The sequence below is a fragment of the Corvus hawaiiensis genome, chromosome 30, assembly GCF_020740725.1.
Source record: "Corvus hawaiiensis isolate bCorHaw1 chromosome 30, bCorHaw1.pri.cur, whole genome shotgun sequence".
In the NCBI taxonomy this organism is placed as follows: domain Eukaryota; kingdom Metazoa; phylum Chordata; class Aves; order Passeriformes; family Corvidae; genus Corvus; species Corvus hawaiiensis.
In genome coordinates this window covers 11,499,600-11,517,764 of record NC_063242.1, presented here as the reverse complement: position 1 = coordinate 11,517,764, position 18,165 = coordinate 11,499,600, and the positions used below count along the sequence as shown (strand labels likewise).

General features: G+C 34.9%; 1 protein-coding gene across 1 annotated transcript in view; it reads left to right on the top strand.

Annotated features, from left to right (window-relative positions):
* CDH7 (cadherin 7) overlaps positions 1-16,731 on the top strand; it is a 92,897-nt gene extending 76,166 nt beyond the window's left edge. The window contains exon 12 of the mRNA XM_048289494.1: positions 5,080-16,731. Coding sequence (XP_048145451.1) covers positions 5,080-5,573 — 494 coding nt within the window. The 3' untranslated portion in view covers positions 5,574-16,731. The remainder of the gene's footprint in view (positions 1-5,079) is intronic.
* Positions 16,732-18,165: the final 1,434 nt, after the last annotated feature.

Here is an 18,165-nt window from a genome sequence, read left to right as displayed (position 1 = left end):
GCTGAAGATCCACTAGTACTGCATAAAAAAAGGCTTCAGCTGTTGGCAAGTGAACTGGGACAAGGGATGCACATTTTTGTGTAAGACTTTTATCAGTGAAAAGAGGTGGATCAATATCTTTTTCTGACCCAAGATTACCACCCAGTGTAAATGCAGTCACATTGATCAATGTCATTTTAATATGGGTGCCAGTTGTAAAGCGGAAAAGGCATGAAATTTGCATAAATTGAATGAATACATGCGTTCTGGCACCAGTGTCTTGAATTCTCAACTAGCTCTCCTTTTCTTAAAGTTAGTATGATATGCTTTATGTTCTTTCCCCATACCTCCCTTTGTCTTATATATAACAATTTTTCTCTACCAAGGCCCAGATTGTCTCAGTGGGATTTCTTATTACTTTTACTTAAGCAACCAATCAATTTTAGATAAGCACAATATTTTCACAGACCCTACAAAGGAAGAACATTACTAAATCATATTATTTCGTGATAATTGCATATAACATGGTATACACTTCTTTTTCAAACTAAAATAATTTTAGAAGTTAAAAACATTTAAAACCAAAATCTCTATCTTCATACTGACTGATGGAGATTAAATGGTAAATTTTATTTCAAAAGAAAGTTCCAGTACTTTGTTAATTACTCAATACGGCTTTCCAATTATGCAGTAAGGCTAAGTTTTACAGAAAGAAAAAAAATCTAAAAAAATCATAAAAAGCATATAAAAGTAGTAGTAATTGGATTAATTTGGGATTGCACATAATTTTGAGGAAAGTAAGCAGGAATTTTTTAACTGTTCTGAAAATTATATGGTAATTTAATTCAAGGTAATTTGTTTTTCAGTTAGCATCTTCCGGACACAGTAATTGCTTTTGTAACAACTGTTTAGCATAAAATGTTTACATAAAATCACACACACAGAATATTCACCTGTAGATAACCTAATTGCATTTGAGAGCTTAAGTATTTTCTTTGTATTGATTCAATGGAAAGTTAGATTGGAACAATACTTTCTCATGATTTTTTTCTTTCATGCTTCTGAATGTAATCTATTAGTGTCACCTATTTTCTTAGAAAGACTGAAGAAAGCTTCCTATTGGTGTGGCACTAGAGTTTACAAATTAGTAATACATTGATAAAACTTCAAAATACAGCTTTAAATAATTATTTTTTCAGTTGAAAGACAGCAAATTTGTTACCATTATCACAATACCTGCAAAACCCAAATTAAATCAGAACACATAACTGTGATTTGTAAACAAGAAGAAACAGTTCAAGTTATAAGAATCTAATTCTCTAAATAGGTATAACGTGTACAGAATGTGACTATGTAATATGTGTGGAGTTTGGCCTTGCAGTTTTAAAAGTGATAAATGTGTAACTGGGGGAGAACATTTAACTGGGATTAACAACACTTCCAGAAAGTAGTTGAATAAGAAATGCAGCAGCTGTTTTCTGAAAGTTAGGGACCTGATTAGGGTCACTCAGTGTGGACATTTAAAGGTCACCATCACTTTGCAAATATCAGTCCAAACTGATTAAACAACAGGTTTAAGTGAAGGTATAAGTGGGAATTAAATTCGAGTTTCTTGAGTCTTGGCCTCTATAATCCCCAAAACTTATCTGCCTGTACTGGCAACTGCAAGGTATAACTAAATAGGCTATTAGCGTGCTGTTTAGATGGCTGAGGATCTCCAATCATCAGCTTTATGAATCATGACACACCTAAGGCATAAACCAGTGTGCTGATCTGCTTGCAGCTGATGTGGCTTATTGCTATAGTAAATTCCTGGGTTAGGGGTGTAGTGTATACAAAGCATGGTAATGCTTGTGATTTAGCTCTGTGACCTACTGTATAGCTCTGTGCCTCACTGTATAGCTCTGCATGTTGTCTTCTCTCTCAGGGTGTCTCCTAACTTTTATGACTTCCTTACAATTATGTTGCAATTGCCTTGAGTACAAAAGGAAAAATTAGTACTAAACCAGGGAAATATGTTCAGGTGACCTAAACCTGACTTATTACCAGATCATACCAAAATGGAAATTTCCTGGTAATTCTAGAAAGAGCACTGCAAAATGGCAAAGCAAAAATCCGCTCTTGAATTCAAAGGTGTTTGTTTAAAGACTGATTTGGGTATACTGAAACTATGAACATTAGTGTTAAATCTATACTGACACAAGGATTAAACTGTGTATTACCTCAGCTAATATAAAGACAAACAAAATTTTTTTCTCGGCTATTGTACCTATTAAAGGAAATCAATGTTTCCAACAATGCAGGTAAATCAGAAGAATTAAAAGGTTAGTTTAAATCTGTCTTTGTTAATTCTGGTTGTTAAGTCTTTATAATTAGTTGCTTAAAATATCGATTGATTTCTTTATTTGTTACATCACATATGAAATCTGCATTGTCACTTCATCTCTTTAGTATGAGTTGGGTGTATCAGCATGGAGCCAATCTAGTGCCCTCAGTGTGCAATACATATGTGCCTAAAGGTTTTCCACCGTATTACTTCTTTTCTAAGAATCATGAAATTAGGTTTTTAGAAGTTTGGCCAGTCCCTAATTACTAACTTAATCTCTGCTTTTGTCATAAATGTAGGAAATAAAAGCCCGCCATGACTTAATGAGAAATGAAAAAACTTTGAAATAATTTGCATTTGATTTAGATATCAGTGAAAGTTGTATAGGGCTTGTATTCATCTCTGCAGCTGCAATGTAGCTAAAGCTTTGTTCATTTAGAGGTTAAACTTTATTGTTCATGGCTGTTGGAAAGGCTAGAAATTAATAATCTTATAAAGTCATCTAAATGCTAAAATATTTAACCTTTAGAAAGGCTCCATATTTTTCTTGGCTTCAAGCAAGTGTGAGGTAGAAAGAACACTATATAAAACATTCATTGTATCTTGATTTTTATTGTACCTTTAGGCAGACCTTCCTACTAAGCTTCGTATTTTACACTTATTAGCAGGTCTTTAACTTTCAACATGAAGTATGTTAAAAAGGACAGTACAGTGAAAATGCATTTACACTTGAGTAAAGTAAATGATTATCTGCTTACTTACATGGCAATAAAAAAATGTGGCAGCAAATGTTAAAAATAATAGTTAAAAAAATTACGTCAATAGAAATCTTGGTTTAAATATATATTCGTATTGTCAGCAAGCTAATTTGCCTTTCACTTTAAAATATCTTTTACAATGAGGAAAAACATTAAGAATGGAGTGCAGTTGTCTCTGATGACAATTTTATGTTCTCTGCCGTATAATTTACAGCTTAATTTGTATTATACAAATATCAGAATGTTTTGGAATTCCACAAATGTCACTTTAAAGGTCAATATTTCATATTATTAAACTGCTTATGTAAATATTGTTCGAAGCAAAATGCCCCAAACTAATGGCTTCTGAATTCAATACATAAAGCATGAATCAGGTAGATGCCAGGGGCAAAAAACATGAAAGGGTGATGCTGATTACGAAGTAATATAGTCATGAGACATCTATTAGTAGATGGATTATTGGATGTGTGCTTGGTAGCTACTGAGAAAAGAGGAACGAATTGTTGCCTAATATATTTGTCAAAAAATTTAGGGGAAAAAAAACCTAGTTGCAGTTTTATTTTTAGGCATGTGTGGCTCCAAAGGGAAATAACAACTGTGCAGAAATGCATGTCCTGCTTTATTTGGTTCCAAATAGTGCCATAATATCTGTAGACACATACAGCTTTGTTGCATGTACAAATTAATGGTTTATTCTAGCCAAGAAATCCTAATATTAAACCATTCCTCACAATGGCTAGATTGATACTGATTGTAAGATTCCTCCATGAAAAGAAAGGCTTTCAAGAAAAGTAGTCCTACATCATGCAATTTTTGGGGGCCACTTTTGAGACTACCTAGCGAACCTCAAGCTTAATATTATCTATATCACCTTTTAGCTTTTGCTTTTCCATATGTTTCTACAACATTTAATTGGCATTGTAATTAAAGATTGAAAACCTTATGAATGCATATATTCACATATTCTTAACATTAAAAATAATCATAAAATCAGAAGAGATTAATTAACTGTGGAATGTCACTTTTCAAAGTACTGTTATTTTTACAGTCATATTGAATGTCTGTTATTTCCTAAGAGTATCATTAACTCAGCAAATGTTATCCAGATGCTACAATATAGTATTAAAGATTTTCTAGGAGGATGATTCACACTCCATCATGTCCCACAGATGGATGCAATATCCATAGCATTGGTTCCATATTTTTTCTGTCAGCAATGATGTTTCTCTACCAAACTGTATTAGAGCAAGAGGACCCTTGAGCTACTTTCTTGCAGTACTTTTGACTGTCACTGCAGTTTAGTATTAGCTTTCAAGTGGAAAGAAACTTTAAGGACTAAAATTAAATAACCAGTTACATTTCTAGTACTGGTTCATCCAGTAAACTCCAGCCCTAGCAGTTCTCATTAGATGTAAGTCATAAATCTGTAGTACTTTGCACTTTTCAGGAAAGAGAGATCTTATATAAGGGTGGTTTTATTCCATGAACTAACAGTCTGATTTTACACATTGCTTAACAATTTGTTGTCTCCAATCTATAATTTTTTAACTTTATTTTTGTTCAGCAGGTATTGGTCATACATTTTAATTCAGTCACTTCCCAAACCATAGTTTTTAAATTCTATTCCATTATTTTAGGAATGTGCTTTTTTCACATGGGCATTTAAGAGTTCAGGAAAAAGTCTTTATTTTTTTATTATTATTATAATTTCTTGGCTGTTAGATTGTCATAATTAGACTGAAACAGTATTGAAATTTATGTTTAGCAGACAATGTGGGTTATAGAATTAGAGATGAAGATGCTAATCCTGAATGATTAGGGAAATAGATTCTTTAGGGTCTAAAAAGCTTACAGTTTAAAAGTTATTTCAGAACCTGCTAGGTTTCACATCAAACTGCATAAATTTCTTGCTATTTCCATATATATTTGCCATATAAATTAATGAGTACTTCCAATATTAGGAAGAATATGAGAAAACTTCAGCACAGCTAAAACTCTAGCTTTTCTTTGTTCCAGTTCTTGTCTTGCTGATTGTCACCATGAGGCGACGGAAAAAAGAGCCCCTCATTTTTGATGAAGAGAGAGATATCAGAGAAAACATTGTCAGGTACGATGATGAGGGTGGTGGAGAAGAAGACACAGAGGCTTTTGATATGGCTGCCTTGAGGAACCTCAACATCATGCGAGACACCAAGACCAGAAGGGATGTGACACCTGAGATTCAGTTCTTGAGCAGACCAACTTTTAAAAGCATCCCAGATAATGTCATTTTTAGGGAATTTATCTGGGAAAGACTAAAGGAAGCTGACGTGGACCCCTGCGCGCCACCCTACGACTCCCTGCAGACATACGCGTTTGAGGGGAACGGCTCGGTGGCAGAGTCGCTCAGTTCTTTAGATTCCATCAGCTCAAACTCTGACCAGAACTATGATTACCTCAGTGACTGGGGCCCTCGTTTTAAAAGGCTTGCAGATATGTATGGGACTGGACCAGACTGCTTATACTCCTAGCCTTGGAACCTTTCTCTGAAAATGCACTGAAGAATATTAAAACAGAAAACTCAACCTTACAGACTGAGGAAAGTTGTAAATATTTCTCCATTTTTAAAATTTTAGGTTGTTTCTTTTTTTTGCCTTGGTGGAACATATCTTCATTAGACTTGTCCTAGGGACTGCACTGACCACACAAAATATGAGCATTTGGTGGCATTTTTGATAAAATGAAATGCTCAGCCACGTTCAAATAGATAGCAACCCTCAAATACCTGCAGAGGCAACTCACTTTCAAGAGTATGCAGTCCCTTCAGCGAGCTGGTGATACTCTGTAGATGCCTTCACAGTATTGCTATATTGAGAGTACAGAGTCTCTTGTTTAAGAAGAAATAAACTTTCAAGTATATAACTCAACACAATATTACAATACATGGTATTTACACATGCAAGGGTTTTTTTAGCAAATTTTCTTTACAGTGGGCATACAGCTTACTAGAACAAAAGCAGAAGGACTGATGAAAACAAACAGAAACCCAGGAAGTATTTTTTTTGTGTTTCTCCATTTGTTCTCAGAGCTATTTAATTAGAAGGCTGTAATTTTCTGAGTAGTTTTTGAGAAATTATTGTTTGTACTGAGAAATTCCACAGTGTTTGTCATCAACTTATGAAGTAGCTTAAAATCCACATAAAATGAGAAATATGGAGGTGTAGTCTTATGCCTGGGAAGTTTTGTGATGCCCATGTAGGTATAGAAAAGGTGTTGCTATCTATTTGCTATTTTTTTATTCTGTCTTCTGATTTGTACAGGAGAATTTATCCTTTTTTATTATTGTTTGACATAAAGTATTATATTTATTTTGGAGCTCGAATCTCCACTAAATTCAGGTCCATTTTACTGCCTTATGGTTTTAGACTTGTCAGAACATGCTGATTTTTCTCCATTCTCAGATAAATGTAGGAAATGAAGCATGGAAGTGGAGAAATTACAGTAAACAATGCCACCCACCATTCATCCCACAGAAAGGAGAGCAGCTCCAAGGATGTGCAGTTGTTCTTCTGAGCCATTACAAAGTCTGAGACATTTAAAGAAAATATTTGTACATTGAATTTTTTGAAAGAAGACTGCAGAGGTAGCTAGGAGTGTCTTCAAGGCAAGATTTAGTTTTCAAGTTTAAACACGCTGTATTCTTCAAAGACTGTAAACACCTTGCTTTTCTTCTTCCCCTTCTCTTTTGCTGCTGATGAATCACAGCAAAAGATTTTTAAATTTCTTTCTTGTGTTAAGCAATGTAGTACTATTAACTTCAGAAGTCGTCTTTAGATCTTGCTGCACATAAGTATTTTTTCCCCAAGGTGTTAACTCACTACACATAATTTCTATGCTGGTTCAGGAGTGCCAAAACAGAAGGACAACTATTGTTGGTTAATATACTGTATGGTTTTGAAGTAGGATTTCTTAGAATAAGACAACTTTTTTATGATTCTGACAATATTTATACTTCATCTTTCATGATTTGTTACTAGATAATAAGGCATATATTCAAGTAAAATAGTGGGTTTAAGTATTATTTCAGACTTTTTTTTGTTTGTTTTAGATAAAATGTAGATGAGTTTCTAAATTAGAGTCTGTTCCTGCAAAATTTTTGCTTGTATTTAACTTGAGATGACTTGACCTACCTGCATTTACTGAGAGGTACACAGAATTGTTTGCAGAACTGTTTGTTAACAGAAGGTACTCCGCAGAGGATGGTGCTCACACTTAAAGTACTTCTTTCTGAGAGAAGGATCCTTGTACTGAAATCCTAGTGTATGACTGATGTGAGGCTGGGGGATGGGAAATTATCATTAAGGCTTTGTAATTTTTGCAGCCCAGCATTATCAATTAACTATGTGAAAGTGGCCTTCAGCTCCATCAGAGAAGAAAAATAATTTTAATCATCTACAACATACTTAATTTGAGTCACATTTTAATAGACAATCATTATTTCATAATTCAGTAGATTTGCTTCTAGTTGTATTAAATATATATATATAGGCATATATATATATATGACAGATTTTGTAATGGAACTGAAAGATATCGTCCATGACTTTTAGTCATACATGTAAGATTTTCAATAAAAAATTAAAAAATACAAAAAAAAAAAGAGCCATGTGTATACGGTTTAATGAGAGCAAGATATGCTGCAGAATTTAAGCAGGTATTAAATCAGCAAGGTTCTGAGAGAACAGTTTTTCATTAATCTCCTTGTTGTTTGTGGGAAGATAATTCATGCATCTGGATTAAGATGTCAAAAATGCTGATTTTAGCGCATAACAGTTGCAGGAGATTTAAATGTGGTTTAGAGTAAACAGCCCAAATTACTCCTTTTCCACCTTCTGTATCTGTAAAAAAACCCAAAAAGCTCCACTATTCGGAAACTATGTTACAGTGGGGGCTTTTTTGGTGTGCTTTCTGTGGTAAAAAATATCCTTTATTCTGCTACCATAGAAACTCTTGCATATGTATGTTTTCTGTTGCACAGTTCTAATTTAGTGAAGTTTGCTGTTACACTCTACATGCTTGCCTCCTGCTTGCCTACTGCTTGCAGTAAGAAAGAAAGGTGGAAAGGTAGAACTCCCTTAGGTTCGATGGCAGACATTACTATAGCATAAGGGTGTGTATAATACACGTACTATATAATGCTCACCAAAAATTACCTCGACTATAAGTTTTGCAGTTTGTAATCTAATTCAAATTCTTTCTCTCAGTCTTATTTATGTTGCATAGGTGGATGGCATAAAGTATATTCTACTGACTAAATGTAAGAAATATTTTCTCTGTCCTGGAAAAGTAATGAAATTATTTGGGCAAATTAATTAAAACAGCCCTTTAAAAAGACTTCCAATCATATTTATTTATTTAACTTTCTGAAAAGCTTCAGTATCTAACTAGAGGCCATAAATCCTAGATAAAAAAATGTATCAAACATTGCAATCACTCCCATCTTGCAGTGGAATAACATGTCTTTCCTTTCACTATATGCCAGTTTAATAGTTTTATTTTAAATTGAGATTTCCAAGAATATTGAAAAATGCTCAGCTTCAAGAGTGCTACTAAAATACCCCTACATAAAATTAAGCTGTTTGAAGAACACTTAAGGTAAAGACTTTTTACTCTCTTTGGACCAGTATGAAATATACTGAATTCAACAGAGTCAAACAATGGAGATTCTGGCTTACATTTCTTATTCAAAAGAATAAACTTAGTGTACTTACTCTAGGTTATATTCCCACTAAGACATAGCACAGGCCTTACTAAGCCTTCTAGTTCTGATAGATGCGTAATATAATCACTGTAGGACTCATGAAATTTGATGCTACCAAGTCAAACTGCTCCTACTCTCTAAGAATTAACAGAGAAAAAAACCCAACTTTGTTTTTACTCTTTCTTTTATTTGTTGTTTTGAAAGGGAGTGGTAGAATTCATCACAATGTTCCTTTTCAGTTAAAGTCTCTTCTCAATTACTTTTCCTGTTTACCCTTCAGGTGCTAGCAATAATTAATAAAAAATATTTCCTGTCCTTTTTTCTTTTTAGACATTCTGCATGAAAGCACGTTATGAAATATAAAATGGCAGCATCTTATTTTTATGGACAAATACTCTTGTATGATATAAAGAAAAGTCATAGTTTGTCATTCTGAAAAGGAAATAAATACACTATAAAGCATACAATTACATTGATTTTTAAGATCCTTAAAGAGTTGAAAGGTGAACACAATTAACTATATCAAATCTAGTATTAAATTCTTGATTGCAATCTGTCATGTAACTGATTTTAATTTTTTATGTATAGAATTTTTGTCTACTTTAGAATCTATGTAGAGTAATACTGCTTTGAGACATCATTGTATTCGCCTCATTAGTGACAGAAGGGGTCATCTATATTTTTATTGGTCTCTGACTGTAAAAGTGAATTGCTAAAGATAGAAATGTCGCTTTATTTATTTGACAGAAATGGGAAAGTCTACAAGACACCAAGACATCTACAAATTTCTGTCTTAACTATGGCATCCCTAAGTTTACCAGATCTACATTTAAGTTTGCCAGATACATCCTAAGATATGTTTTCACCCTAGAATGATTTCTTCTACACCAAGAATTCTTTCTCAGTTCATTTTTAATGCAGCTAAAAATGTATTTAATTGTTCACTGATTTTTATAAATTTCTTCCTTAACTGTTGTTCTTTGAACTAGGGGAATCTCAGCATACAATATGATCTATTTTCTAGAAGGTAATGAAAAAAAAGATCTACATATAATAGGCTATACTTTGTTACTATAATTTACATTTTCTCACAAAAGAAAGAAAAAATCTTTCCCTATGGTACATAAAATCTGCATACATTAGACCACACAATTGCATACAGAAATATATTCGTTGAAAAAACTTGATTTATCTCATCATTATATGACACAGGATTGTAATGGAATCTTTATATGGAGCCTTATATATCTAATCAAACACAATGAAAGAAGAAATCAGCATAAAAATTTTCTGAAATCAGAAGAAAATCTCCTTTGAAGCCACAGTGGTGTGTTGCATACAGTCCTCAGATGTGAACACGTATTTTCTACAATTATATGTACATTTAAACATTCCACTCCTAAACCATTTCTTTTAAAATACCTTTTTTTAATCAGAGGGTATCTGGAAAAAAGTAATCCTACTCTCAAAAACTTTGTTTATCCCCATCAATGACTGAGGTAGAAAAATATAATTAAGGCTCAGGCAAAACTTTTAACATTGCCCCCATGATGAAAGCAAATTGGTTTCATATTTTGACCCAAAGTAGTTTAAAAGCTGTTAGAAGTGTGGCAAGGACTGTGATTTCCATGAATTTTTTTAAGACATGGTATCAGATTGAAATTCCTATTCCTAGAAATGGTGTAAAGTTGAGTTTAATATTTGGATGATTAACTGAGGTCATAAACCTTTTGTGCAGCATAACAGCAAGCTGAATGCTGAACCACTACTGAAAAAAAATCAAGGATTTTACTTTCTCCTTCTATTCACCAGTATCTTGGTCAAAGTCAGAATTTCTTTTCACTGTATACCAAAGTAAAATCATTCTGAGTCTAAGCTGAACACAGTAGGAAATTAAATCCTGTCTCTTCTTCACATAGGCTAAAAGACCATTTACCTTGTCATTCTATTCAAATATTTTTGTCTGATAATGTCTTGACTGCCTAGGTCATTCTACCTGAGACCTGTGAAGTTGATGTGGTTTGGGGGTTTTGTGGGGGTGAGGTTTGGTTGTTTATGTTTTTGTTAATGTTAAAATGGGTATTCTTGCTGAATTGCTTATGTTTGAATGAGCTGACCTTTTTCATTGAATTTTTTGGGTTTCCTTTTCTTTGGTCAAAACCATACTGGCCATGTATATCCTGACTTTTTCTCTATTTTGACTCCAAACCCACCTTTTTCTGTACTGTTAAGAGCACAATAGAAAGTCCTGAGGTGTTCCCTCTCTTTGGTGTCAAGAAACTATGAAGAAAAAGGTAAACATAGGATCAATAGACTGCAGTGAAACTAATCTGTCATTTTCTTGAAACACAAGCTCACAAATTCCATAGTTGAGCTGCCATTAACACCATTCAAATCAAGACATTGATTTAATTTTAAATCTTTATAATGTTCTGGTACTACTATCAGCAATTTTTATACATTTTATGAAATCGCATTTTAAAATTGTCAAGGTTTCATCATTATTATTTATATCACGATCTTGATGCACAGAAGAAGGAAAAATTACGAAGTAAAACAGCCCAAGTACAAAATGCCCCTATGTGCACTGACATTTAGTGCAGCATTTTAATTACTGCTCTGCCTTAGTATTCCTCATATGCTGATAGCTTTTCCTCTCTTTGAGGCTAACTACTGATAAATTAAGATAGTGTGATTTCGAGCCAGATATTCAAGCCACATTAGACCCTTTGAGTCTAACAAGAATATTCAGTCTGAATTTTAATGTCCTTCTATTTCCTTAATGATCAGACATTCTCTATTATTATCATCAGAGTGTTGAAATTTTATGGAAAAAGAAGTGTTTACTGATTCACCTAAAAAATGCTAGGCAAAATCTTGATCATGTTGAAGTACTTGGCAGATCTCCCTATGGCTTTCAAGAGGTGTCAAGATTTATACATTGGTAGGGGAGACAGATAAATGATCACTTACATCATCAAGATGGGAGATTGTTGCTTTGAGCTGGATACCTTTTCTTTTTACACAATCTCTTCTACTGACTTTCCCATTTTGGAAGACACAATCTCTTTCTTTTAATGGTAATGTAAATAGCTTAATAGGATGTTTTTAATGGCATAAGCTACTTACTATCAGCATAGTACACATAATCTTGCTGTAATGAATATTACCCTTGCTTATAAAGATAATTTCTGTTCACATGCTAAATAGAGAGACTGTTAGGAAATGTTTACATTTGATGAAGTACCAATGGTAAAATACTGCCTGGAGAAGAAGCCAAAACCAAAGCAAAACACAAACAACGGTTTCTCCTTAAAATAAAAAACACACAGAATTTCCAGGCTATCAAAATTAAATATCTTATACTTTCCTCAGACTGTGGGACCATATGTAGCTTTACTGACTCCTATGACTGTAGGTACAATCCAAATTAACTATAATTTTCTTGTTTTCAAATATGTTGTCTTGTTGATTCTTGAGATTTTGTTAACATAGAAAAGGGCTGTATCAAAAAAAAGGTTAAAAGTATCAAGCTTTTTCTGGTGTTTTTAGTGTTTCATAGATGATCTAATGATGTGAAAAATAGTGTTTTACCAGATGCTATCTGAATACAATTTCCTCTGAGCTAATAATATTTCCACCCTGTGGAACAATATCTTCCAACAGTCTGCAATGTTTAGCCTGGCCTCATCTCATTCAAATATAAAGAAAGAGGTATTAAGGGGAGAGAGTAAACACTTAAGTGATAAGCTTTATAAGAAATCTTCAGTTAGTCAAAACATTAAGTTTTCCTGTTTTATGTGTGAGGAACACATGAATGGAGCTCTCATAGGACATACAGCTTGTTGATGCAGCTATTGATTCTGTCTGGATATTTGTTCATGTTTTTTCCCCTTCAGTTTCTAGTAGTTTGTGACTTGATTTATCTTTCAGTGTAAGTTAGTATATGATAACATAATAAAATAATATGAAAAATTGATACTTCAAAACAGCTGATCATGAAAAATAGGTTAATATAGTATGTTTGACATATTTTTTTTTACTGCAGCTTAGCACAGGTCAATATACTTTATTGGGACTCAGAGATTAATGTAGGCCAACTTGGCTCATGCACAAAGCACTCCCATGAAGGAATTTAAATTCAAATAGCTACTACGAAATGTGGAGTTATTTAAATATTCAAAAGCCACTGTTCCTTGGAAATAAGCAGAGGTAACCAACAATCCATAATTCTTGTCCTTCTGGGGATGGATAGATATATTCAGAGAAGACAAAAAGGGCAAGCTCTTCAAATTTAACACCTGTAGTGAATATGCATGAAAATCCAATTGACTACTACTGAAAGCAGGATAGAAGCACAGGAGGCATGTCAGTGGCATTCTTTCTAATCAGTCTAATTTAGCCAATTATCGTCATCTCTATTAAGAGTTGTCTTACTTTAGTTTGGGCTTGATGTACTACAAAAAACACAACTTCAGAAACTGAAAAGGTTTACGTTGCCTTCTGGTCAATTTTGCATTCATGAAGAGGTAAAGCAAATACAGACCAAAGCTGTGGCCAGCTGGCTGTCTGGCAGTCTGGCCTCACCTACAATATAGGTAAGACTGATGGTATGGCTGAACCACTACTGAAAAAAAATCAAGGATTTTACTTTCTCCTTCTATTCACCAGTATCTTGGTCAAAGTCAGAATGTCACACGAAAGGGAAGATTTCCTTAAACCCCTTGTGCTTGACTTGTGTGTCAGGACCTCAGGAAAGCCAAGACACTTGGGCCTGATCAGTTTGCCAGTATCCCATTATGGGGACTCTCCACGGAGCAGTCCACTGGAATGGAGGGCAGTTCAACTGTTCAAGCACACACAGCAGTAGTGTAAGAGAGACCCCCTCCCAGGTGTGTGGTCGAGTGTGTTACCCACTGCTGGTGACTGCCAGCGCCCTTGAAGGACTCACACAAAGAATTTGCAGAATAACACTATTAGTATAATAGAAAATTGTGACAGGTTAAGGTCCAAAGGTTGCTGGTGATAGTAACTGACTGCAAAATCTTATTCAAAGCAATATATGGATAAGCTCTGATCCCTAGCAAAAGTTAGCTAGAGATAATAATTCAGTGTGCAGAGAGCATGATTCTTACCTGATAGATGTCCCCATGGGGGGAAGATATGTTAAGCTTGTCAACTGATCCCCGAAGTTATCATGGAGTCTTCCCTAACTTCTCCCCATTCTTAACTTACTTGTATAATAATACTTCCTTGTGTCTAGTAGAGCTTGAGTGACTCTAGGCATACGTCATGCTCAGAGAAGGGTGCCCATACCTTGGAGGCAGGCAGCTTTGGGATGGAGGTGTTGATCAGTATTACATCTGAGGTAACCTTGGGATGGGGATGGGCATCAGTATTATATCTGAGGAGAGTGATTTCTCCCTGGTTTCTGGTTCAACAGCAAGACAGCTCTTTTTATCTCCCTTGGTAGGCAGCTAATATGTGGCTTATCAGCTAAAAAGTATCACTGAGTTCCCTCCTCTGCAAGGATTTCAACAGAGCTTGGTCATTGTTTCTCCACTCTGCTCCACTCAGCTTCATCCCCCCCTTAGCATATATTGTGTGTGGGAAGTCGGGCATGTTGACCACATTCCATCCAAGGAACAGCATTTTCCCCCCTATAATTTCTGTACTGTTATAACTTCCCTGTTTTCTTTATTTTTAACCCTCAGTCTTTTCCCTACAATGAATGACTATGTCTTGCTGCCTCACTCTTCATCCTTCCACCGCTCATCGCTTTCTCTAGCTGGAATTTCCTAGAGGAGAGTTGTAACTTAGTGAATTTTCTCTGGACTCATACCACTTACCACAGATGTTGATTAAACCTTAAAAACAGAACAGCAATACTAATGTTACTCTTACTACTAACACAGTGACACTGTCAAAACCAGACATTGTTGGTCTTGGAATCAGAATATCAAGTTATCTGCCCAGGTTTGTCAGTGATCTGATCTGTGGCACTGATTGATCCATCTTTGTCATCTGTTGATAAAAAGACCTGAAGAGGAACAGGAACAATACTTTGGAGAATGAAAATAATATGGTGATGTTCATGTAACAGTTTGATTTGTTTTTGTTAGTTTATTTCATTCCTGCCATAAGTCTGGAGTAAACTATTCCCTAGCTAATGACAGCAACAATGTCATTTCAATGCTGTATGTAGGAAGGCAAGGAAGCTTCAGAAAACAACAAGCAGTCCTGAAAATTAGTTGGCATTAAGAAGGCATACAAATGAAATGTGATAGTCATACCAGTGTGATGGAATGCTGTAGGAAAAAAAGCCAAAACCCACAAAATGGCTTCCAATACTTTAATTTCATACATTTTATGATTCATATAGTTTCAAAGAAAAAGACATTAAATTAATTTTCTTAGCCATTCTGTCTTTGAAGTAAGCATTCTCTCAAATCTGCAATGAAACAGTGGCATACAAATATTTTGGAGGCCTAGTATACTTTGTACTGAAGTAAAAGGAAGTTTCCTAGCCTTCCACTGAGTATATACAAGGAGACAAAGACAAATACTTTATTGATGTTTTAATGTGAAAGAAGACATACTTGCAAGTAACCAGAAAGGTTTTGAGAATGTATTTTCTCCTCAGCTAACTTACTTCAACAGCTGAAGCTTGTTAATACCCAATCTAAAGTAAAACATCTTTCTTTAAAACCTTATGGTTTAACTAATATGAGACTAAAAAATGAAAACTTTATTGACATCGAAGCTCCATCTGAGGAGGGATAACTAATTTGTCTTGCTTGCCATTCAATCATAAGAAAACCCAATGTCTTTGTAAATTTGAAAGTCTGTCCTTTCTTTGGAAATTAGAAATTAAAGAAATTAAAAGCTCTCTCACAAGTTTTATTGGCAAAGCAGTGTGTGAGAAAAGCTAATGGCCTTGAACAGACTACCTTGCCAAATGATATCTCCAAGATTAATCTGCCATGTGTCTAAGGAATCATCAGGTTAGAAAACCAAAATCACTGCTCTGTTAGAAAACCCAGGTGGAGGCAGTTCAGGTAAGCTTTTATCAACCTCAGTAGAAAAACCGGTTTTTGTCTATCACTTTATCTCTGTTATTTGTTGGTGTATGGAAGTTATAGAAACCAATTGATACAGAAAAAAATTTCAACATTATTAGATTTAAAAGTGACCATGCTGTCCAAAACTAATGTGTGAAATAATTCATCAAGATTCAGGCCAATAAATCTGGACTGCTTATATTTTTTCTGAGTGAATTATAAAGGATGCCAATACTCTGACAGCAAAATTATTTTCTGAACTAAATGAGATCTCGTGGAACATGTGTTCTACTGTTTGCTTTCAACATGCTTAAGAGAAAAAGAAAACCAAAACACAGAGAAGCATAAGACATGAGTTCAAAGTTCTCAAAGAGGATTTTTTGTAAATACAGTAGTTGTTTTATTTGTCTTCCAGTAGCTCAGAATTTGTGCAATATAGTGGCAATTATTTGGTACTATATTTTGTACCAGAGCAGCAGTGAACTGACCCAGAGGACAACATAGTTTTTAGCATATTCAGCCTGAGAATGAGGCCAGTTCAGGATTTTAGAGGTATTTAGGCACATGACCAATGACAGTGTGGCAGCTAAAGACCTCTTAAGGGTGATGATCAGAGCTGTACCCTCATCTTCCAAATTCCCCAGAGACCAGATGTCTGAGGACAACATCCTTCAGACAGTGGAATGTGACAAAAGTCTCTACCTTAGGAAATCTAGCTATAGGAGAAAAAAGAGTCATAAATAAGTTTCATCTTTCGATGTTTTCTTATTGTATTGAAAGTGATCTTTCCAGTCTTTTATCTACAGATAACCAAAGCATCGTATGAACCTTTATCTGCACAATTCCCATTAAAAGTCTGTAAGCTTAGTTCTTTAGAAAGTCTCCTTAATTATTCTTGGGAATCTTTGGCATTTAAAAAGGAAGTCTTTTAAAATTTCTGATTATCTATGCCTTTTTTCTCTATGTATTGGGTTTGCCTGGCCAGGTTTTAGTAGCAGGGGGCCTACAGAGGTTACTTCTGTGGGAAGCTGCCAGAAGCTTCTCCCATGTCCATCAGAGCCAATGCCAGCTGGCTCCAAGATGGATGTGCCACTGCCTAAGGCCAATCAGAAATGGTGATGCCTCTGTGATAACATATTTAGAAGGAAAAAAGTTATTGTGCAGATGTAACTGTGGCCAGAGGAGAACAGGCTGAGAATATGTGAGAGGAACAACTGTGTAGACACTGAGATCATTGGAGAAAGAGGGGGAGGAGGTGCTCCAGGTGCTGGAGTTTGCCCTGCAGGCTGTGGAAAGGGACTCACTCCTGATCAGTTCATGAAGAACTGTAGCCTGTGAGAAGGATTTACACTGGAGAAGTTTATGGAGAAAAATTCCTCTTCCCAAGCAGTGGCAGAAACAACATGTGATAAACTGACCATAACCTCCATTCCCTGTTTCCCTGCACCCCTGGGTGGGAGGAAGCAGAGCTGGGAAGGAGAGAGGTGTGTGGGAAAGGTGTGTTTAAGATTTGTTTTACTTCTCATTATCCTGCTCTGATTTTGTTGGTAATAAATTCCATTAATATCCCCAAGCTGATTCTGCTTTGCCTGACTGTAACCAGTGAGCGAATCCCAGTCCTTAACTCATGAACCTTTTCCTATATTTTCTCTCCTCTGTCCAGTTTTGGAGGTGAGTAATAGAGAGGCTTTGGTGGGCACCTGGAATCCAGACAGCATTAAACCAATGCACTCCACATGCTGGATGAAGAACCATACATCAATCAGGCTCTTCTTTTTAATATTTAGTCTTTTATAAAATCTAATTTTTTGACAATATGAGCTGCAGTATAAATCAGAGTATCTTGTGTTTAGAAGACTAGCAAATTACCTGGGCTTAGGATAAAGCTGTAATAGCTCTGGAAACAACTTATTCTTTTTATTTTTTAAATGCTTTTTCTATAAGTAAGAGCCTACTGATTTCTGCATTACAAGACAGACAGAAAATGTAACGGGTATTATACATATTGTCCAAAGACACAGAGACATGTTATTTACACCTAACAGGCAGAAGAGTGAGTGTGTACAAGATGACATGATGTTAGACTAAAAGGATGCAACTTTAACCAGCTTGGAAAAAGAACATCTTGTTTACAACTGAGTGTATTCATCAGAGAGCTGTTAAGTATGAATTATTAAACTTAGAGCACTTCAGAAAATGTAATTGAACATGGAAGAATAAATATATAAATTAAGTCTGCAAGAAAATTAACCTTCTTCTATTTCTAAAAGGTATATAAAATATAATATTAGCATAAAGTTT